The following is a 24,681-nucleotide window of genomic DNA, read 5'->3' on the forward strand; positions in this document are numbered from 1 at the left end:
CTGACAGAAAAAAATGGATTTGCTGCTGGACTGGCTGCCTTTGAGTAACGTACTGTATGTAGCATTTGGTCCCATACATTGTTCAAAGGCACTCTGGGTATTCTGAGCTTTGACTGGTAAATGAAATGGGAGGAACTGGACTGGATATCTGTGGCATTTCTATTATTCTATTCTATTATGAAAGAACTGCTGAATTAATCAAAACTCTGCTTATTAGAGAAATTTCTTAGTTTTGCCATCTTAACTGTTAAAATAAGGAGCCAATGCTGCTTTCCTCCTGCTGCCCAGTGCAGCTGCAGTCTTTCATTATTTCTTTCTTAGCAAATATTTTCTTCAGTTGCACGTTGTGGATTTTGTATGTCGCGCGGGCCTTGAGGTGTCTTGTTTGGAATCCTCGACTGGTGTCTGGTCCTATTGAATCTGTGTCCTGGACTGTACTGGATACAGGGCAGCATAAAAGCTACAACAGTCCAAGTCCTCTTTACACAAGTCAAGAGATTAGACCAGGAAGAGCAAACAGCAAAGGACAGGACAGAGGAAGATACAAAAGGCCCTCCAGTTTTCTGACAAACTGTACAAGTTAAGTTTTCAGGGTTTCCTTTCAGTATCTATTCTCTAAAGTCACGCTGCTGACATCTTTTACAACTGGAAGCTTTTACTCTCCGCGTCCTGAGTTATTTCAGTGTTTAAATTCTCCCAAACTGCTGTGTCAACTCTGTAAGCTGCTCTTACTGGCCTGATAGAAATCCTGCTGTGGCTCTATAAAGAAAGAGAAATCCAAACACTTAAGTCACAGGGATGCAGCTTCAGATATCACCTACATCTAATCAAGAGGCTTCATAAATGCAACGTTAACAGTTCTGGCCTGCCACAAGGACCTTGTTCTGTGACTGGAAGTCTCTAGAGAAGCATCTAGTAAAATAACTGTACACAAGAGGTGCCGCCTTGGCCAAATGGATAGCTCACATAAGTGAAATACCAAGCTCTGTGAATGATCTGGCTTGTTACCTCTTATACCAAGCAACCAATGAGCCTGTCGGAGAAATGCAGACTCAGCACGCCACCGAATATTGTACTCAGCAAAAAGCATCTATTTTTTCATCATGGACAAAGTGATGTTTTATTCATAAAGGCTAGTCATATTGAAGTGTGTATAGACGGTCTGAGAGGAGAGCAGCAGCAAGGCTTTAAATGAGGAGTAACACCATGCATACGACCAAGTTTATAATGTGATGCACAGTCCATACTCCAGGTTTATCATTCATCCACATGAATTTAAGGTAACAGATTCCCACTGCATTATAAAAACTCATCACTCTGCTCTCATTTTCTTAAATAAACACTGTTTGTATTTGCTAATTTGTCACAGTTGCTCCCAATAAGCAGTTTAGTCAGAACTCGTTGATGATTTTTATTTTCAGAAAATTATATGTGGTATTAATGCTCCGGTCTGGCAGCAGCAGGACCCCACCAGGTATCGCTAACAACATGAAGTCATCATGAAGAAACTGCATGAAACAGAGGCGCTGGGGGATATTTGAGTTGTACAGTAGGCTGGAGAGACAACAGCAACTGTGGAATGGCTACAACGAGTGTAACAGCGGGTCTATGAGAGGTGCAGTGGTTAGTGTAGACGGGCGTCAGCTGAGCTGCAGGCTGATGTAAGGTGGTCAGAACGGAGGCTGAGCCTGAATCTGTGCTTGAACTAACTAAACAATCGTTGCTTTTGTCACATCTTCTTGATCTGTTGGTGAGACCAGCCAGTCGAGAATAAAGGCACCTTTCTACACCAAAAGCATGGGTTCCTTTGTTGCCTGTTTAGCATCTTCGTCCTGCTAAATCCTGTCCACTGAGCTTTGCTGCATTTAAGCTCACAGACTGTTACCATCCTCTGCATCGTCCTGTTGCGTCCATCAGCAGTGAAATTATCAGTAATTTTTCCATTAGCTGCCACACCAGGAAGCCAAAAACATGTGAGGCTATACACTGGTTTGATTTGGATCTGCTGCACTCTGAGATTCACCAAGGGTTTGCATGTTGGGCTGACCTCTCCAAATACTGATCATGAGGCCTTTTCATAGTCATTCACCAGGAAACATACATGCTTGCATGCTTGCCAGTCATAACGGCATTTTGCTTCACCAAGCAAATGATTTTCCATCATCTGAAAGACTCGGTCAGGTCATATTTGCTTGTACGACAAGGTAGCTGAGTTCCATAAGCAAAATTACTTCTACTCTAAACTCTGCTTACAGGTCAATAACCTGGTTGAGTAAATAAGCATGAAAATATTATTAATTGTAGAAATCATACCCAAAAATATGAAAATAAAAACTCGAGGACAGAAAAGCCGTCTTGACCTTGGAAACATATCAAGGGTGAATTTTTAGTTTGCAGGTTTTTAACACACAGCTCTATGCTAGTGTGTGCTCTGTTGTCATGGAGATGAGTACAGTATAAAAGTTCATTTCTGACCTTTAACTATGAGATGTGGGCAGAAAAAGCAGGACCTTGAGTTTAGATTATTTTGTCCTAAGACCCATCTTCCCATTATGTGGCACGATTTAAATGATTCAAATCAGTCACATTATAATCCATCGCTCCCTCTTTTCTCTCTCCTATCACATCTCCTTTCTCTCCTCCTTTTCTCTTAAGCACGCAGCTGAGATGACTGCCGTGCCTTTTCGAGCTCTTCCTCTCCACCCTCCTCTCTTCCAACAATTGCCCCTCCTTCCTTTCATGTTCATCCCTTCAAGCCTCACTTCATTCCCTCTGAGCTGCCTCTCACCCTCCATCTCTCCTCTGAAAATCTCTTTGCACTCTCTCTGCTTATGTCTGTCTCTTTGTCTCTCTCTTCACATCATTCCACTATCCTCCTTTCTTCTCTCCCCATCGCTTTCAATCTCCTCCCGCTCCTTTTCCTGGACTAATTTCATTCCCTCTCTCTGTCTTTCCTCACATGGACCCAGAGGTTTAAATCACAGCACTGGACCATCAGAGCCTCCTACAGCCTCTACTCTCCAGGCTTCATGACAGGAATGGTGTGCCATTAGTCAGTCTGCTCACACACAGACGCAGGTACACACAGGTTGTCAGCTGGGCAGAGTGTGCGGCTCACACAGTGTGCCTTACCTGTCAATCAGGACCACAGAGTAGAACTGTGGAGGACTGATGCTGACTGACACAGAGAGGAATGAGGGAGAGAGGGGTGTGTGCTGCTGTGTGTATGTAAATGTGTATCCATGTGGTTTGTGTTTACTCATTGTTTGTTGCTACTTGATAAAAAAATATGTTTTCAACATTTTATTGTTGCCTCGGTTGCTTTTTGTTAATTTTATAACATATCAGAAAATTGTGCCTGAAGCTGCCTCTTCAAATGATTTTGTCTGAACAAACTGCAAAGATTTTTACTATATTTTATTTATGGATTTATTTTTAATTGTGTAAAACAGACAAATGCAGTTAATTCTCACACTTGAGCAGCAGCAGCATATTTAGTACTTTTGCCAAGAGGAGGAATTCATTTGAATAAATCAGCCAGTGAAATGTTTAGATATTAAAGCGGAGCCACTAATTTTAGATCTATTAGTCAATTTGTGGGTGTGGCTGTGGCTCAGGAAGTAGAGCAAGTCATCTACCAATCAGATGGTCAGCGGATCGATCCCCGACTTGCCCAGCCTCATGCCGAAGTATCCTTGGGCATGACAGTGAACTCTGAGTTGCCTCCAGTGGAGCCATCAGAGTGTGAGAGTGTGTTGGACTGTTAGATAAAAGTGCCGTATGATCGAGTGTCTGAGGCTTGCAGTAGAAAGGGCTATAATAAGTACTTATCCATTTACCAGTTTATATCATACATTATGTGAAGTGCAACCATAACGTTTTTTTTGTCTCCTATCAAAAGAAGAAGAAAAACATAATTTTGTTGATCTTCCCTTTAAGATCAACTTCTCTGTGGACCACATCACACCTGTTCTGAGCACCTGCACGTCTGTGATCTGAATATGAAGAGAAAGCATCAACTTCTGTGCCAAACTGACCAGAATTTCATGATGATGATGATGATGATGATGATCTTTGCTAGTGATGAGATTTGGGTTTCAAAGTGTGCATCAGAGATCATTTCATGGGCCCATGGGGGCAGAACGGGGCTTCACTGAATTCTCTTACAGTTACTGATGTGACCTTGAAGACGAGATCAGCCAAATTAAAATGAGTTTTTTAAAAATTTTTTATGATTTAGTTCTTATTTGGGGGGGGGGGGGGGTACCAGAACTTTGTAACTTGTATATAATACAACTTTTTCTGTGCCTCTGGGTGTTCAGTCTAACATGATCAGAAACAAATCTAAGAATTCGATAGCAAATAAAAAATCATGAAAACGCGTATTAAAAATGAAGAAACCTCTCGAGCAAAGCAAACACGTTTCTTAGGAAAAAAAAAAAAAATCCATCAAACCAACCAGTGCCTCTACCAAAGAAGCCAGTATATAGCAATATAATTATTGATGGTTTTTTATAGTTTCACTTTGAAACAATTCTGAGAGGATTTTGAATTTAGTTTTGAATGTCTAGACAGTCTACAAAGCAGACAAAAAATATAGTTTCTTTGTTTATGTAGAAGGTGACTAAGCAGCGTGTCACCAGAGCAGCTGCAGCAGCTCTGCATCAGACGCACCGAGCTGCAAGCTACCTGCAGTTTGGAAATGCTCAGAGCCTGAAACATTTCAAATGCAGTGGTGCACAGAAAACAGCAGAGAACAGAAAATAGCGTCTTTCTCAGTAGATTAAACTTTAAGAACAACATTGGCTCCTCCATGTACTACTGTTTATAGGCACTAATTTCGTGTATAGTTGAAAGTCTTCTCAATTATTACAATAGACATACCCTGATTTGCTGCGAATGCCATAAATATTGCAATGCCTTTGTGTCTTTTTTAGAATAATGCTCATGCTTTTCTGTCTGCAGAAACACAAAGAAAACGTTTCCTTGACATTCAGCACAACAGGACAGCGAGCCGAGGTCCAGACTGAAGGAGAAATATGTTGATGCACAAACAGATACTGGTGCTGGCAACGTTTAACAGTAACAGAAAGAAACTGCTGCTGCTGCTGCTGCTGCTGCTGCAGGGAGCACTGACGGAGACACCGAATGGTAAAAAATAAAAACAACAATAAACAGATGAAAATTTGAAAAAACAAAATTCTTAAACTTGTGTTACTTTTAATTCAAATGTATTTATTAGAATGTGTCTATGAAGAAGCTATAAAATAGCAATGGCACAATAGTTGCATGTGTGAGTATAAATGTTTTCATGTAGATACCAGAAAGTTATGACTTCACTAATCTAACAGATGCTAACAGATGAATGTATCTGAGCAGAGAGACACCTTCATCCTTCATCTGCAAGCTGGGACTGAAGTGCGTTCCCGTGGAAGGTGTGTATGTGTGTGTGTGTGTGTGTGTGTGTGTGTGTGCACCTCTGCACGCTTCCAGCTGGCCTGTAAGAACTTTCCGAATCTCTGACACCCACATATTTTTCACATCCATGGAGGGGGCCTGGGGAGGAATAAATACATACATACGCACTCACAAATGCACAAGAACACACAAACATAAATCAAGCACAAAAACACATTTGCAACAAAAGCCTCTTAACACTAATGTTGTTTATCTGAGTGGGAAACCGATTGGAGAGTTGTGTGGTGCAACACTGCCCCCAAGAGCACACCTTGTGTATTGCGGATTTCTTCCAGGAAGAATGTTTCAATGAAATGACACCAGGTGGTCAAATTAAGTACTTCTTCCTTAGTCCCAGTTTGCACATGTAAAATAAATGCATTCTGCTTTATATGACTTTATTAGCATGAGAATATAATTTTCCAGTTCTTATATGGATGAGTGTACAGACGTTTTTCAGTTCCATAAGTACCTTCTTAGTTATTATCTGCAAAATATTCCCTGCTATTCAATTAAATCCTCATTTTTGCAAATAACCATGTTATTACTGGTTATTACTGGTTAGTAAATGTAGATCAGTTGCTGTTGTAGCTGGTTGAACTACAGTAGATACATGCACACAATTGTATCAAGTGGCTTCCAAGCTCAGAACTGGATCCTGCAAGCAGTCACCAAACAAACTGTTGAGGTTGTGACATGATTAATAAAATAGAGAAGCAGAAGAAACAAAATTCTTATTATTGTTTTGGACTAAGAAAAAAAAAAAAAAGAGGCCTAAACAGTTCAAAAGGACTGAATTTGATGGGAAAATGCTTCTTTGATGGAACTGTTAACAGCTAATTATAAATGTGACCAGAGGCCTGAACCAGAGGTTTTCAGTAAAGTCAGGAACTAAATGCTTTGATGTAGTACAGACACAAGTAAAAAAAGAGCTACATTCCATCATAGTTTCAGAGGAAATCGTACACCGAATGAAGCAGAACATAAAGCAGAAAGGAAAGGTTGCATCAACACACCTGGATGATGTAAACTTCCTCTCTGCCGTTGTACCAAACCTCAAACTTTTTGCTGTCGCCTTTGACGTTCTCTGTGATCCCCACGGCACTCATCTGAACAGAAACAGGACACAGACATCGAGCTGCGGTTTATTACAGACGAACATCTATTAAACTACCGAACTCTGGAAAGTGATGCGCCAAAAACTGTTTCATCAGCAGTCACGCCCTAATTACACACTTTATGTGTAGTAAGCACAACACTCACTTAAGATAATGATTATTTTCCAGCACATTTACAAACCACAGTTATAAACTAAAGCAAATAAAAGTGTCAGGCTGGCAATATTCCAAAAAATACTGCCAGTAATAAGCAAAGGGAAGGTAACAATAAGGTAAATATTCAAAAATATTCCATGTTTACCTAAATGTTTTATATTCCCATTAAAATACAAACAGTGACTTGGTCATGATATCAGGTGGGATGATGCAATATTCAAAGCGATGATCCAGAGGTTAACAGCTGCCCCCTCTTGACCCACAATGAGACAGACGCATTTAGCTGAATTAATATATCTTTACATAAGTTAAACTATGTCTGACTTTGAGTCCTTTCTACCAACAGTAACTGAGCAGCAGTGAGTCTGCACGATAACTAGAAGGTGCCAGAGAGTATTTATCAAAGTTTATCAAGTTCGTACCTTTTCTGAACAGCAGAATAGCTTCAAGTAACCATTAATATGATAATATGATATGTTAATATATATTCTAATGATGTTAATACAATTACTCTATCCTAGTGTTCTCAAACATTTCCAATAATGTGCTCATTTTGTTTTTTAAAATTTTTTTTAGCTGTGTGACCCAGACTGGAACTAAAACACTGTTACAGCCCCAGCAGGGCCTTCTGTGACTTTTGACCTACTGGGCGTGGCTTGCTCTAAGTGCCACCCCTTTTGTACAGCTGACTCAACTCAGCAATTAAGCTGGTGTACTCAAGGCCAGAGAGAGGAGAGCTCCAGTGCCAGAGGTCGGCAGAGGGCCTTTGTGCTGTAGCTCGTGAGCGCGGTGTTTTGTGGTTGCTTATTCCTGCTCTGTGGAGAGGAGGGTGCGTTGGTGTTTCAGGCCTCTGACTTACTGTTGATCTGGTGACTAACTCTTGTGTTTTGTTTTTTCCTTTTGAAGGCGACAGCGCCCTGTCCGCCTCTTTTAGTTCAACTATTAATAAAAATATTTTACTTTAACAGTTTTGCCTCCATATCTCCTTTTTGTCAACCTGGCCACTTTTTGTTACTTCACTTTAGGGGAACATAACTAGGGTTTAATCCCGAGATCCGGGATTCCCGGGAAATGCGATCAGAACCATTTCCCGTTTCCCGGGAAACGTTAGACGGGAAACCGGGAAAAAAGTCGCGCGCGTCGATTTGACTTTCAGAAAGAAAAGAAAGCTTCAGAATGTTAAATTTAAGGAAATATTGAGAGAAGGGTTCGTTTAATGCGAAAAGCATTACTCTTCATTTCAGGCACGTTCAGCCTCCGTTTAAGGCTTCAGCTTCATCTCAAGCGTTTTAATAGAGGTATTACACAGTTGTGCTTTTTTCCTCTTTAATTTGTTGAAATCGTAGGCAATGTGTTTACCCTAAGGTATTTTGTATTATATAATTTTATATTATTATATATTGTTATATTGCATTATATAGCCTATAAAATATGCCTGCCCTGAACAATAAAGAAATATCTGTTTAACTTCGAGTGTTTCTTTTCCTCGTTTGCAGCCGCTTACTAACAATCATGAATTAGGATACGGGCCTAATGTGTGAAGAAATTATCATGAAATAGATTGCTTTAACATATTTCGCTTTTAAAATGGAGTTGAGTAAAATGTATATTTTTTTAGGCTATAAGGATTGGCCAGTTTTTCAATAGACGATTCACAGCGAACCTACTTTAACCCTCAGACACGGTGTTATAAATTTGCTGTTGCCAGAATGGCAATGACCAAGTCGTAGTGCATTACTCAAGGCCCTGTGTTATGCCATATTATAGTGTAGTACGGTAGTTAACTTTTCAATGACTATTACAGCGTTCCACTGGTGGAGATATAGCCCAACAGATGTCGCCACGACAGCGCAAGTGGCTGAGCCTTTATCAATGCTGTGGAGATGAACCGTATTGTTTTGCACCAGCAGTTGTAAAATATCTTGGTATAATTCCATGTACAATGCAGGAATATTCGAATTATATTTGTTAAGGGAGTGTTGAGGAACGATACAACACCGCATAGCTCGAGCACTCGAATGTCGAGATGTAGGTTTTATTGCGTTAATCAAGCCGACGTTACCCCCTACTGGGCATAACAGGACATAGCTGGAAAGCTACCTCTACAATATCACAATAGGTTAAGGCCGACACAGGCTACAGAAGGCCTAATTAAAATAAAAAAATAAATAAACTTTTTCCCGGGATTCCCGGGAAATGGCTCTTCATTTCCCGGGATTTGATCCATGTCATTTTCGGGAAAAATATTAAACCCTAAACATAACATACCCCACACACACACAAATCATCTTCATCTGCAGTACTCCAAAGTAACTCTAGGGGTACTCATACTACCATTTAAGAGACATTAGTCTACAAAGCTACTCTAGTAGAGTTCAATGAGCATAATATGTCCCTTATAACAAACTTAAAATGAGCAGGAGTATAAGCAGACACACACACACACACACACACACACCACCACCTGACCTTAAGTGAGTGTTTGAAGCTGTAGGATGGGGTCTTCTCGTGTCCGTCAGTGGTCTCCTCTCGTTTCTTGCAGAACAGCAGCATCTTGTCGTACAGAAAGAGATGCCTCTGCATGGGCTTAAACCTGGCCAGGTCCTTCACCTGAAAGCAGGTAATCTGTCAGTCCTTTTGTCTGTTCACTTATCGTGCCACATACACTACACTCACATACATAAATATTTATGATGTTTAGAAATTAAATATCAACTAAGGCCTGTGACAGATGACTCTCTAGTATAACTCTTGTACTGTTAAATATGGGCTAAATTTCTAACTAAAATATTTGAAAACAAACTGCTGGTAAAAATGTGTAGAATAAACTGCTGAAAGATATTCTCTTCTTTTTCTGCTACTTTCCCCTCACTGCCCCCAGGCAGTCGAGGCAAATGGCCGCCCCCTTGCTGAGTCCGGTTCTGCCGGAGGACTTTTCCTATTGAAAGGTACTTCCTCCAACCCTCAGTACTATTGTAGGGTCTTTACTCTGCAACATGAAGTGTCCTGAGACGGCTGTTTTGTAAACTGGTGCTACATAAATAAAACTGAATAGCCAGTCACAGCGGATGCTGGAAGCCACAGCAGAGCTAAACAACGGAGGAGAACAACATGAACTGAACACACAAAGCACCAAAGGAAGATTAGATGGGTTTGTATTTAGCTAATAATTAATATAAATATGAATGACTGCATAACTAAGCTATTTTAGTTTTGTTTCCATTGGTTTAATCATCAACTGATAACAGTTCATTGTAATGTTTCCCAAGGACAAACTTGAATGCTGTGATGGTTAAGCTGAAAAAGAGGCAGAGAAATACACGTTCTTCATCTTAAATACGCTGGTCTTTACCGCACACACACACCTTTTCTTCTTCCATCACTCGGTACGAAACGGTGGCACGTTTTAGCCCAGCTGGAGTTTTGGCCTCCTTTCCCCTCCAGGGCTTTTTCCAGGCATTCTTTATTTAGTCATTTCTATATCAATAATAGAGTTGCTTTGCGATCTCTCAATGATAAAGCTTGATGGTCTCTCCTCTAAGTGTCCTTGCTTATGGGCAGATCCTGCTTTGGACACACTGATCCAGTTTCCACTAAATGTTTTAAAGTGTAAGTTACCGGCGTGATGTGACACAGAAGGAGCTCCTCGTTGCTCAGAGCGAGAATGGAACTTTTGACTCTTTCAATTCATTCTGATGTCACATTTTTCTAATATCACAATGCTGCTCACTGATTGATATTCTGCAGGAAACTCCATACACAGCCTTATTTATACAAACAATGGGTATGGATTGATTACGGCCGCAGTCACACAGGCCTGGAGACTTTCAGCCACCATTTGGCAACAACTGCTTGTGACAGAAAAATGTGCCTTCCCTGGACGGTTGTGGTTGCTGGCAGTCGCCAGCATGAGTTGTACAGTGACGCACCAAAAACCTCCTTGTGAGTGCTTTGCTCACTAGCAGGTTGCCTGTTGCTTGCATGGAAGATGCTGACTTGACTTGCAAACACTTGCAAGCTGCTTGCTGAACGGTAGTGAAAGTGAAAAGTGCAACGCAAACCTGAAACACCTTCAAAGTGAAAGTTGCACCTTTAAAATGGGAAGCAATGATATACAAAAACTTTGTTACTGTACTTAAATAGAATTTTCTGTACCTTATTTGAGTTATTTTCCTGACAGCTTTTTATTTTTACTCCCTACACACTGACATGAATATCTGTACCTTCTGCTCCTTACATTTTCAAAACAGGCTCAGCATTTTAGATTTAAAGCATGTGAGGCAAGTTTTTATGATCATTTAAATTCACTGAGTTATTTTGACGTATGTTTGTTTTTGTGTTGATGAGATGCTTTCTTTTAAAGCCCCTTGAGGCGACTGTTTGTTGTGGTATTTCCCATCATTATGTTTGTGTAGATTCTCAGTTATCCAGGTCATAACAGTCTCAAGAGCTTGAAAAGGAAAAAAAAAAAAAGCAACTGGACTGCTTTCAGTTCTCCTCTCATCCAAGAGACTTCTTCAGTTCTAAAACCAAAAGGTGGAGAGTCCCAGGTACTTAAACCTAGTGGGCGTTGTCCCCTTTGGAGGTGGTCGATAACCCACCGTTAATCATGTGTGTCATCACATGAGCCAAGGTGTGAAAAGAAGTTGTGGGTCATTACCACCAGTGGTTTCGACCTTCCCATTACCGCAAACATCAAACCGAACAATAACACATACAGTAAATGACAATCCTATAAGTGTATCCTACATCACTGAGGCTTATGCATCGTTTAACGATATACTCAGGGGCTAACGTAGGTGATCCAGAACAGCTTTTCTGGTGCAGATGTCCATAAGTTGTGGTCGTGGAAATGGACTAAGGTCTTTTAAGTGGCAGGTAATTTTAAATGCAACATTTCTAACAGCTCAACAAAAATTAACAAACACACAAACTATTTGGGTGCAATTTGTCACACAGTTTGTCTGCTAGCTAAAAGTACAGCTGCTGGATTTCCTGGGAGAGAAAAGAGTGCAAAATAACTTCACAAAGACAGGACAGCAAAGGAAGAAGATGGGTTAAAGTTAAAGGTGAGGGCTGGTATTTGAGCAACTGGAAATTTAAAGCTTACAGATATCAGATATTATTTGATATTAGATCTGTATATGATGTGAAATTATGTTTTTGTCTAACACTCTGCAAAACAAACTGAGGTATACTAACTACTACTACCTCAAAGGTTGTGTAAAAATACTCCGCACAGGATAAACAGGTCAGTTTGTTGTACTGTGGTGAATTTACAGTAAAGCTCTGTGTTGGAGCGCAGCAGCTGCGGTGTTCATGGTTAGTGTTACGTTACATCAAGTGTAGCAGAGATGAATTTGAACAGCGTACTGTCACTATACTGTTATACAGCATTGTGATCACAGCCTGTATAAAAATACATCTGAGCACTCAATTAAAATTATTGTGAGTATTGATTATTTTCCCCACAGTATCTTAGGGCTCCCCCATCTGCTGAATTCCACTTTAAGGCCATACTCATTTTTCTGTTTAGATGGAGGCAAAGTAAAAAAAAAAAAAAAAAAAAGTTTGTGATTTTGCCACCTCTGGCTGCCCAACTTTTATTTTGAAGGCAAACATTCACCGTTTCGGGTTTGCTTCACACCTTTTCAAGTTTCACTTCAGCTCGGAGAGTAAATGCTGAGAGTTTGCAGAAAAGTCAGCGTCTATCATTCAAACTACGAGCAATAGGAGCAATCTGCTAACAACCAAAGCAGGGATCTTCAAATCCAGGCCTCGAGGGCCAGTGCCCTGCAGCTTTTAGATGTGTCCCTGATCCAACGCACCTGAATCAAATGGCTGAATTACCTCCTCAGTATGCAGTCAAGTTCTCCAGAGTCCTGCTAATGACTTCTATATTTGACTCAGTTGTGTTGAAGCAGAGACACATCTAAAACCTGCAGGACACCGGACCTCGAAGCCTGGATTTGAGGATCCCTGAACCAAAGCAATCACAAGGAGGCTTTTGGTGCAGCACCCTCTTTGCAACTGAGTTCAACTGGCAATAGGCAGCAACCTCCAACCTCCAACAACCACTTGCCAACAAGTCGGGGAATACACGTTTCTCCAGTGGTTGAAGTCTAACCTGAACAAGGTGAACAAAGCAGCTTAAACTTGGAGATACGGTGTTGTTTATATAGTAGAAATTTGAAGAAAACTGCACTTACTGCTGAAGAAAAGATGTTATTTTCTTTCCCAGAGGAACAACACTGCACTTTCGTTCATTAACAAATGTTATGTTTGTCTTAATATAAATTTTTACTCAAAATTTGTTTTTACTTTTCTGTGAAATATGTGGAAAAATAATATTTCTGACTAACTAATGTTAAGTTGAAGGGCAGGATTCAACAAAGGGTAATATTCAAAACTGGAAAAGCAGGAGTGTGAGGATTTACTTTGCTGTGGCCTTTCTTGTGGTCAGTCCACACATTAAAGGATCCCTGCATCAGCAGCTTCCCCAGTTCACTCAGATTTCCCTGCAAACATCAAAAAACAGATTTGTAAAATACCACTTTTTATAGTCATAACTGTTTGTAGTAGAAGATGTTTTAATACAGATTCAGTTCAGTTATGGCACAAGTTGGAAATCCTTAAAAGAAGACAAAGGCAGATTATCTAAACATACATCTTGTATGAAGAGTACGACACTTCCATGTGTAAACAGCTACTTGAATACCATTGCTCGTGGTGGGAAGACACCCCTTGTGATGTGTCGTCCCACCTACACCCATGCATGACCATTCATGGCTTGAATCGTGTGTGGGTATCAAAGGTACAGCCCTTAAATAGCTCTGAGTTTCGCTGTCCATTTAGGAAGGTATTCATCATCTGTGTCCCCACTCAGCTGTGGGGTACCTCAGGGTTCTCTGTTGGGTCCCACTCTTCTTCTCTTTACATATTCTTCCCGTGAGTTCAATTTTTTTAAAAGCGCAACATTTCCTTTTGTTGCTTTGCGGATGAGCTACAGATATATTTACCCTTACAGTGTAACAGCCATACTTCTACCCAGCTACTAGTGAACTGTCTTAAAGAAATTCAATCATGGTTGGAGATAAACTTTTTTAAACTGAACAAAAGTAAAACAAATTATTTTATTTGGGCAGTCCCACCTTTTAGATGGGTATGACAGTGCCATTGGTCTCTTAGCCTCTAATCTGGGTGTAGGGAATTTTTTGATGGGGTTTTAAATTTGCTAAACAGATTTTTGTTAGATCTGTTGTTAAGATGAGGTTCTTTCAATTAAGGCTCCTCATTACACTGGCTTCCAGTTCATTTCAGGATCCAGTTTAAAATGTTATTATTTTTAAGATGGTTTGGCACCTTGTTTTTTAACTGAACATTTGAAATCCTAAATTCCCACCAGAGCACTGAGGCCTATGAACCCACTGCTCTTGAATATGCCAGGATCCAGGCTTAAAAGCAGAGGTGATAAAGCCTTTTTCATTGGTGGCGCCTAATCTTTAGAACAACTTACCTTTTGCTCAGTCTTTAAATCATTTTAAAGCGCTTCTAAAAACATATTTATATTCACTTCTTTTCAGGTCTAGTTAAGCATTTACAACTGAGTTTAATTACGCAAACACAGCTTTTATTTACTTTGTTCTATTTGATGTTTTTAGCATACATTTATTATTGACTTAGTGACTGATTTATAGCAGATGTACTGTATAACCTGTACAGCATGTTGGCCAACTGAGGCTGTTTACACATGCTATAGAAAAACTGTGGCGTGACTTATTCAGGGAACGATAGAATTTTGGATGTTTGCCAAAGCCTGAAACAGGTTCCACTCATATTTGATCTGACAGTTATAAAGCCCACCTGATTGAAAAACAGATTAAGAAATTTCTAAGAAGAAAAAAGATATTAAAAATTTGACAAAGCCTGAAAAGGTCGTCCCAAGAACCAGATGAACTACGCAGACCTGCTCCTCCAACTGCCATGTCCCCGCCTCCTGGCTGGCCTACTCCTCCTCCCTTCTCTCCTCTCTCTTTGTGTGTGTGTGTGTGGTCTGTGTGTGTGTGTGTTTGTTTAGGCTCCATGGCCGTGCCTCCACAGGCAGCTCCAGGGAGTGGATTCCTCCCACGCAGTTACACACCTGCTGTACATGTGGGCTGTTTTGCTGATTGAAATTTTTTTTGATAGAAGCTTTCTTCAAGCTGACGACAGATTGTTTCATAGCTCGACTCCTCATTACAAACCTTCACAAACTCAGCCTGTTTTTTTTTTTCCCGCCACCTCTTCTGAATTTTTTCTCCTTGTCTCCAGCTCGCCAGCAGCAGCCGCAGAGTCAGAAACGCTCACACAGTGGAAAGGAGTGTGTGAAAATCCAGCCTCAGCCACCTTTTCTGTGGCAAAAGTCTTGTTTTCAATAAAAACTGACTAAACCTTACCACCGTGCTCTGCACTTGTGTCCAGGTTTATGGAGGGGCTTAACACCAAGTCTATAAGACTTGCTTAAGAAACCTGAAGCTGCTTTTAAACAGCTTTAAAGTGCTGAATTAAGGGCCAGAACATTGTTGTAGATGAAGAGTCCTTTTGTGAAAACCTTTTTTTTTTCTCTCCCCACTTTGTTCCTAGTCAGGAAGCATGCACCGTGGAATTTGTCAGGTAGGAGCAGGAATAGGATTAGCAGTATGGGAAAAAAAAAAAAATGTGCAAAACGTAAAAGAATACTCTCTGCATGAACTCTGCTTCATAAACAAATCTGAACAAGCACACACTTGATCCTTTTTAAAACATCTTAATAAAGACTGACAGTACTTTTTTCCACCATAACACGCCTCCTGAATCCAGCTGGAGGTTTTATAATTTAGTGTAACAGGTTTTAACACTGATTATATGATGTGACCACTGATTTATAAAGATGAAAGCAACAGACAATCTTTGTTGTTCTTTTGATTTAAATAAATGCGTTATATGATACTGGCTTTGATAAGTAAACATCATCTATTGATGTACATTATTTTGTTAGTTTCTTTATGAGCGCGCTCAGTGGGATGAAAAGCCTTTGAAAAATGAAAGCAGACCAAAAACATAAGAAGGAGCTGCTGAGAAATTACAAACAAATCCAAGACCTTTAAAAAAATGTCAGCCCCCTCTGAAAAAGGCTCATTAATCAATGATCAGGATCTGAGTTTAAGCTGTTTTAATTGATTTCTTTTAAAAGACACGGTTACATTTTTTCACAGTTGTTTTGATGCATAGCTAGATATAAAAATGTACTTTTAAATAAATGATTTTACAAGAAGAAAAACACACTTTCCCATCCCTCACTCTCTGACATTCCCCGGCTGAAATCTATTCACACTCTTCCATTAAACTTTTTCTTTAAATAAAATCTTGGTTGTGAGATTTTGAGAGTTTTCTTGTATTCTGCAACATGTGCTTCACTTTTATCATCTCTGTGAATTCCATTTTTGTTTGTTAAAATATTTCAAAAAGCAAACAAATTCCATTAGATTAATTTTTCACGTGACTGCACCACAGTGGGAACGTGACAAGTTACAGTAATCTGATTTCTCTAAACTGAAAAAAGTCAAGTCAGTCGAAACCACTACAGTATGTTGCTCTCTTTCCCAAGTTCATTTTCACACTGCAAATCATAATGGTGATGATGCATACTGAATACTGACCTCAAAGCCGGTGATTGCTATCTGGTGCATGGAGTCATTGACAGACTTGATGATGTCCAGCATGGTGGCCAAAGCCTCCTCCAACTCAGCCATCCCCTCGCCATTACTGCATTTTAACATCTCCTGTTAGACAGGAAGGTGGAAGTGGATTAGGAAGATCGAATAAAGACAAAAACAGAACAGATTCCACAACCACCTCAAAACCTCAGTCTTTAACCAGATGTTTACTCTGGATATCAGTTTTTGGACTGAACATGTCCTCTAACTGACAAAACAAGCCTTTAAGACTGCCTTCTTTCACCAGTCAAAAATACAACCGCACTGTCTAAGATTTATAGGCCGGATTTTGCGGATTTCCTTATTAGCAGGACGTCCCAACAGCCCTCTGAAAAATGCATCAGATTATTCAAAATGCTGCAAAAGTTTGAAAGCTTATATTAAACATAAAGTGGCCTAAAATGACTGGCTTTATGATTTGGGTTATGTGGATAGTATAACTATTTGAATTGACTCAATGGAGGCGAGAAGATGCAGGTGGAAGGCAGAGTTAATAATAAACACAGAAAGACTGATAACAGAGGGATCACGATGTGGATGCCAGCTCATTTTTCAAGGACAGTTCCTCTAGCACTGAATAAAACATCACTCTGGTTTCTTTTTCCCTCTTTATTCACCAAGTGTTGCCTCAATGGGAAATTGTTTCTCGCCTTAATATTAACCTGAATCACTGACTGAGAACTGATTAGAGTCGAACTTTCTTTGGAAGCTTGAATGATGATGGAGGATTTTCTTTAGGTTCAGGCTGAAAATGTAAAACAGATTCACTTTTTTGAGAACACCAGGAAGATGGTACATGTCTCACACCAAAACTAAGTTTTTGTTTGGTGTCCAGATGCTTTTGATTCCTTATCAAAGGTTTTTCATATTCTTGCTTCTGTTATCATTTACAAAAATTAAAAAAGTAAGCTCTTGCTAGTCAAATGTCAAAGAAAAATGAAATATAATTAGCCAGATAATGGCACAAAAAAATACAATAATATTAATGTACTCAACTAATTAGTTACCAAAGTTTGGATTCAATTAAATGGCATCTTATATACAAGTAAAACAACAAGCACAGACTTTAAATAAAAAGCACCTTCAGCATGAGCTGGTATTTGGTGATCCTCTGGACCGGCTTCAGCAGGTAAGCATCCAGAGACAGTTTGTGGTCCAGCTTCTTCTGGCATTCCTGTTCTCACAAACACCAAATTTTATGAATGAAGCAGCGCCACACAGCAGCCATACCGAACATGAAGCTGTTCCAGCTGCAGTGCGAGAGTGAGTCACAGAGTGGGACACCAACATTGTAGGTGTTGTGCTTTAAAGTCAGCGTGGGTGAACTCCCTCAGAGGCCTGTACTATGAAGCAGTAGCTGGGGTTCAGTGAGGTAACTTTAAGCCCAGGCCTGGGTTTCGGGGTGGGGGGCTAGAATCCTATATCTAGACATGCTAGGATTTTCACTGGGAGTGAGCAGGATGGACAAGATTTAAGAACAGAGTATATCAGAGGAGCAGTTTGGAGACAAAGTTAGAGAGGCATGGTTGAGATGGTTTGGACATGTGCAGAGGACAGATCGTGGATACACTGGACGAAGGATGTTGAAGAAGATCTGGACCAGGGATCCTCAAATCCAGGCCTTGAGGCCCGGTGTCCTGCAGGTTTTAGATGTGTCCCTGATCCAACACACCTGATTCAAATGGCTGAATTACCTCCTCAGTATGCAGTCAAGTTCTCCAGAGTCCTGCTAATGACTTCTATATTTGACTCAGGTGTGTTGAAGCAGAGACACATCTAAAACCTGCAGGACACCGGGCCTCGAGGCCTGGATTTGAGGATCCCTGATCAAGATGTCTGGCCTCTAAAATCTTACAGTGGTAACAAATTAAATAAGTTATAAAGTTAACTACCACATCAGGTTAGGTTTAGAGAAGGTTGTAGAAAACAACTAAAAGTTGTAATCACCTGAAATTGTGTGTGTGTGTTTTTTTTGTGTGCATTACCTGAAAAAAAAGGCTGTCTCCACACTGCCTCCAGAGGATTTCAGAACGTGGTTTATTCTGACAGTACTTTTCATACACCTGAAGTTCTTCTTTCTGGCAACACAAAGACACAAAGACACGTCCAAGTGAAAGGAGGGGCTTCCATTTGGTTTTGCAGTTTCTGGTCAGTTTCATCTTTAGTTTCGATATAAAGGCTGCCAGCTCTGCATCTCACTGACTGTATTCATTCACTGTCTTATATTAAAAGAACCCTCTAGGGTGTGACGAAGAGTAACAAATTTGTTCTGCAAAATAAAGAAAACATACATGAATTTTTCTGTATTGGATTAAAAGGATGGGACAACAAAACAAAGACTTGGACTTTGAAACCTGTAAAACAGGTCCCAAACAAGAGACCTGATCAACTTATGACAAATGACTCACCTGGACTTTGTGTGTATTACTGCTTGTATATGGTCACAATTCATATTTCTTTTAGACTTTTTAGACTCTTTCAGACTTTGTAGGCAGCGATGCTTCCCCTCGCTCTATCGACTGTGCCAACTAATGCAATTCTAATGCAATTCAACTTTGACACAGATAAGACTGATAACAACTCCCACACAAACATGCTGGCCTTTACACTACCCACACACCTCCATTGTGTTCTCTAAGTAGACCAAAGAGATGAATTTGTGCGTCAGAGATTAGCCTACCTGTTTGCCTTGTTAGCCCGCAGATACTTTATAGACTCTGTTAAGCCTCAGTGTTGGAGTTTGGCCTGCTCCCCCAAACATTTAAAGAGGTCCTATTTTTGAATAACTGTCAACTCTTGACATTTGACTTTCCCTTTTGCCCACCCCCCAAAAAAACAAACAAACAAACAAACAAAAAAAACTTTTGGCCATTACTTCACTACACAAGTGGATGAGTGGATGTAGTGTGTCTCAGGTTTGGGGACAGGGAAAAGGTGGTTCACTTCCAGTCAAACTCCACTTTTCAGCCTTAGGCCCTGGCAAGGAAATCTGGCTCCAGACACCTGATCCTCGAGACTTTCTATTCTCAGTTTCACCTGCAGAGTCTGAGAAGTTTTCAGTTTAGTCCACGTCCTCTGAGAGCCTTTGGGCACTGCATGGGTCTTTTTCTCCTACTTTAAAGCACCTGGTTTGTTGCCATGAGGAGTCCTGGGCTGCTGAGTATCATCACAAAGCTGCCTGAAAATTAACTGGGTCTCATATTTGGAAAAGGGATATTTTTTTTAGTTTAGGTTTGTTTTTTGTTTTAAAAAAACAGCACAGGGGGCACCAGATTAGCTCACAGCGAGAACGGGCCTGCACATGCCTGAGGACTGAAAGTCAGCAGCCTGTTGTTGATGTCTTCCCCTGCTCTTTGCTGTCTACTCTTCACTGTCACACTTTCCAAAAAAACCCCAACAATAGTGCATGTTACAGTATTTACTAAGGAGTTCTCAAATGTTGCTTGCAGTTGTATAAAGAAATATGCATCAATATTTATTAACTTTTAGTTAATAAAAGTTACTAATAAATTAACTTTTAGCTGATAAATAAAACTTAATCCACTTTTAGTTAATAAATGTCTAAATTAGTTTCTCAGATATGGCAGGAAAAATATTAAAACCTTTGACTTGAGCAAAAGTTAAAAATATGCTAAAGTGCTCCTCTTGTGCCTGCATTTAAAGTAAGAGCAAAATGTATCATTTTACCAGGAATAAATGTATCATGTTATTCCTGGTACTGGAAAATAATGCACTGTTACATGCAGTGGAGGAAAAGTAACCATTGACATACTGGAAGTACTAAAATAAATACTTTTGTAGGTACCTGTGAGTGTTTAAAACTACCCACCCTTTTCAGAAAACAGGTTCCGACCAGCTCCGGTTTCTCTGCACAGTTTTCCAGCTCCATCCGAAATGTCCTGCAGGAAATCCATGAAAACAGATTAAGAAAATAATACATCCTGCAGCTGTTCTTTAATATACTGGCAGTCCGGTTACCTAAAACTAAACACGTGTACGCAGGTTGGATAATCCCTGGGTCTAGTCACTTTAGTCATTCAATTAGATCTTCTTCTTTAATGGACCTAAACCTGAGCATAAATGTGCAAACTAACTTATTTTTATGCAAAAAACTGGATCAGTGGATTTATCTGACAACATTCAAAGAGAATCATCTCTTGACTGTGCAGTGTTTGCTGTACTTCCTGTTGTCGTTCAGAAAGGTGGACGATCTAACAATTTTTTTGAAAGGTGCAGTTGGACATTTGGCAGCTGGACAGGTGTGTTTCGTGGGGTGAAACTACTCCAAAAGAATGCAAACTAAAAGTCATCTGTTGAGTGAGTCTGATAAGTCTGTACATGTGTTCTTATATTAGAGTCTTACTTATCACTTTATGAAAATGTGTCCTCATCCTAACATGGATCCATTTCTTGCTCATCTACATTTTATCGTTATGACGGTCTTTACTGATATCTGTGTTTCCAGCAGAGTATATGACAAGGCCATCTACAAACTAAAATATATTCTACCTACTTGTTGTGAAATTCATATATCTCCGGCAGGTTTCCAAACAGCACGTCTCTTTTGTTCTCCAGTGATGGAGGGATGAGGTGGCTGAGCTCGGAGTTATTGAGCTCAGCAAAATAACCCTGGGGAGTAGGGTGAGAGCCAGGGTCAAATGATGACACAATGAAGAAGAAAATTCAGAGCAAACAGCAACAGTGACATAAATATTAGAAAAATAAACAATAAATAAACACGTAAACAAACAAAAAATAAATAAATAAACAAAAGACACGTTTGGTCTGATCTCATTTTGGATTGACTAACAATTTAGAGTCACTTTATTGAATACCATCATATTTCACAGGGGTGTAGTCACTTTGGCATTGCTTTGCCTACATTTTTGCATATCGACAGGAGAGAGAGAGACAGCATCTGTCTGCATCCAACGTGTGTGAAGATTAGACGTTGTGATAAGGAGTAAGACTGGTAGTTGTGCCTGCCATAAATGATCCTTTAAAATCTGCAGTTTAAGGCCTTGTTAAAATTCTTGAACTGTATCAAGATGAGATTTAAGGACTGTTCACTGCAATAATTTTGTTCTCAAGATGCAAAACAGGTCCCAAGTAAGCAGTGTAGGACTGCAGCCTTTGGATGCAAATAAGCCACAACTATGTAAAATGGATACAAAAATCTTAGAGCCAGTGAACATACTGTACCTCCATGATGCTTTGCAGCTCCTCCACATACAGCCTCTCTGTTTCAATGAGCTCAGTCATGATATGTCTGCAGGAAAATAAATACATAAATGACTACACACCGATCGACATTATGACCACCTGCCTAATACTGAGGCATGGACTCCACTAGACCCCATGTAAGCTGTGGTATCTGCACCCAGATGTTAGCGACTGATTCTTTGAGTCCTGTAAGTTGAGAGGTGGGGCCTCCATGGATTGGACTTTTGCGTCCAGCACATCCCACAGATACTCAGCTGGGATGAGAGCTGGGGAATCTGGAGGCCAAGTCAACGCTCCTCAAACCAGGTGCTGCTAGCGATGCACGAGCGCCCAGCCATCCACATGATGTAAAAGAAAACGTGACTCATCAGACCAGGCTCCGTGGTCCAGTTCTGATGCTTACATGCCCACTGCTGGTGCTTTCAGTGGTGGACAGAGGTCAGCCTGATGGGTCTGTGGCTATGCAGCCCCATACGTAGCAAACTGTGATGCACTGTATACTCTGACACCTTTCTATCAGAACCAGCACAAAGTTTTTCAGCAATTTGAGCTACACCCATGACTCTGCCACTGGGTCAACGCGGTTACATGCAGACAAAAAATAGAAAAACACAGCGGTGCGGGCGCCAGGTGCCCGAGAACTGCCCGACACCCAGCAGGGTAACCCCCACCCTCCACAACCGTGTCCTACAGGGGCCCAGACCCAGGCCAACACTCACTCACTCACATCCACATACCAAACATACAAAGACACACACACCCATCCACATAAACTGACTATAATGACTATAGAGTAATTAAAGGGGTGGATAACCGTGCTGCACAGCAAGCAGAGCTGCATGAATGGCCCTACTGACTGTGGCCTCTGTGGCATGTGTCCTTCCTGTTCCTGTTATAACACAGTGGTATTTTGTGTAGCTTAACCTGTGCAGCTCATTTAATTACAAAACCTTTAAATAGCAACTTATTTCACAGAGCAATCTTCACGTACTTCATCCAAAGCACACTCTTCTGATTTGTGCAATTCTATGCTTGACTCGTCCTCCCCTGACATGCATAATTAGGTTATTTACAGCTGAAAGACTTCTGTATACGGCTTTACATAAAAAGTACATTTTATAGAAATTATTGACTTTCCCAGTTAATGAAATCTTTTCCAGAGTTATTTACATTTTTTTCCCTTCCTACAACATCACAATCTATATTTAACAAAGATTATGATCAATATATGACCAGTTTGTGTTTTCTATTTGGAAATCATAGTGTCAACAAGTCTTTGTGTCATTTAAACCTACTATGACTCTCCAGCCTCCTCCCACTTTACATCATGCACTCACGCCCCACAGGCTCTCTTTGTCACACTGAAGCTTCCAGGGCAGTCACAGCACGTGCTTAAAGCCATCCTCTGCTGAACAAGTCAAGAACATGCTAAACCTGAACCCAGAGGAAACCGCAGGGGAGAACGTGAGAAGCTGATGAAGGCACAGAAAAACAAAATCAGTTCAACAGAGTGGGGCAGAAAAAGTTTTGGATTCTTGGTATCTGGTAAGTCAGGAATGATGTGTGTGTGTGTGTGTGTGTGCGCTTGCTTCCTGATGCCTGTGACAGTTAAGTGAAGTGAAAGCCGTGTCAGACTGTAGAAATAAAGTGAAAAAAGAGTGTAAAATACTAGAACTCAAAGCACCACAGAAAGAAAGTAGACAACCAGGAATTTTTAAAAATTTGCTCCTCGTGTCTACAAAAATTATAAAGAAACAAAACAACACATTAAAATCATGTTCTTTTTCAAAAAGCTTTATGCATACTTTATCCTAATGCCTCTTTGCTGGATTCGTCTGTTAGTTCAGCCGTGGTTAGTTTACAGTTGAGAAGAACTTAAGGTAAAACCTGACAGTGTAGTCACACGTCAGTCACCTCCTTCATTTCCTGATTTCTCTAAAGGTGCTTCTCTAATTTCTCTAGACTAGATTTTCCAGTTTGATGTTTAAAGTGGTGGATCGCCAAAAGCATTTTATTCCATGCCTAGCTGGCTTTGTCGCTCAAAGTCTGAATCATCCCATCTCAGCGTACCACACACTCCAAGATCGTTCCCTCTTTATTAGTAAATTCCTTTAAGGATGAACAGGTGATCGCATCGTGTCTACATTGTTTCAGTTTTTAAATGTAACTTAATTTTTCCATGTGACTGATGGGTTCTTTTTGTGCACTGGAAAAAAAAAAAAATCACCACAAAATTGCAAATTTAAGTTTCATTAGGTTTCATCATTTTCAAATAACCAGTGCCCACCAGCGCAGTTTATGGAATTTATGGAAAATTATCATCTGAAACAGTAAGTCTAACAAACTGACCGCTGAATCTGAGTGGACTAATGAAACCAGGATAAATTAACACATTTTGAGTGCTTGCGACAAACACAGACACACGATGGTCCCTACATCACAGAAATGTGATGTGACCCTCTGGACCAGCCTTTGGCTTCGTTTGGCCCTGAACACCTTCATCTTAATTTATTTATTAATTTACTAATTGTAAATCTGCGTATCAGATGAAATCAGATGACTTGTTGTGCTGATCAACGTAGTGATTTACTAAACTGTGTCACGGTGTGTGCTGGCTTGTTACAGGTATGTAATTTACAGTCTGCACTCATCCCACTGAAGAAATGCTTCCTCTTCTCCTTTTCTTCTTCCCCATTTCCTTATATTCAAAACTCCTCATTTACAAGGTCGTTTACAACAGAAAAAAAAACAAAACACATTTATGAATAATTTACAGAACTCTTCACAGGTGACATTGAGGCTCTTCCTATGAGAAAAGGCACAGGTGTAATTGTACTCGCGGAGATGCTGAACGAAACTGAGCCATTCTTAAAATTTGTATGGCTGATAAAGACTGCAGTTCTTGTCCTTGTAATTTTAGTAGGGTGAACGTTTTTGTATTGTTTGGTACAGAAAGAGCAGAAAGTCACCGGAGAGAAATGCACTGTGGACTT

The 24,681-nt window shown here is 40.2% G+C and overlaps 1 protein-coding gene across 3 annotated transcripts in view; it reads right to left on the reverse strand.

Moving 5' to 3' along the window:
* The window catches only part of mcf2l2 (MCF.2 cell line derived transforming sequence-like 2), a 99,765-nt gene that overhangs the window by 26,405 nt on the left and 48,679 nt on the right, over positions 1-24,681 (reverse strand). For all 3 annotated transcript variants that reach the window (XM_030726699.1, XM_030726701.1, XM_030726700.1), the window contains exons 16-25: positions 21,668-21,734; positions 20,979-21,094; positions 20,295-20,364; positions 18,451-18,543; positions 17,547-17,639; positions 16,409-16,531; positions 13,169-13,249; positions 9,201-9,341; positions 6,474-6,566; positions 5,478-5,556 (exon numbers count right to left, since the gene is read on the reverse strand). In XM_030726699.1, coding sequence (XP_030582559.1) covers positions 5,478-5,556; positions 6,474-6,566; positions 9,201-9,341; positions 13,169-13,249; positions 16,409-16,531; positions 17,547-17,639; positions 18,451-18,543; positions 20,295-20,364; positions 20,979-21,094; positions 21,668-21,734 — 956 coding nt within the window. The remainder of the gene's footprint in view (positions 1-5,477; positions 5,557-6,473; positions 6,567-9,200; positions 9,342-13,168; positions 13,250-16,408; positions 16,532-17,546; positions 17,640-18,450; positions 18,544-20,294; positions 20,365-20,978; positions 21,095-21,667; positions 21,735-24,681) is intronic.

This window comes from Archocentrus centrarchus, chromosome 4, assembly GCF_007364275.1.
Source record: "Archocentrus centrarchus isolate MPI-CPG fArcCen1 chromosome 4, fArcCen1, whole genome shotgun sequence".
NCBI lineage: Eukaryota > Metazoa > Chordata > Actinopteri > Cichliformes > Cichlidae > Archocentrus > Archocentrus centrarchus.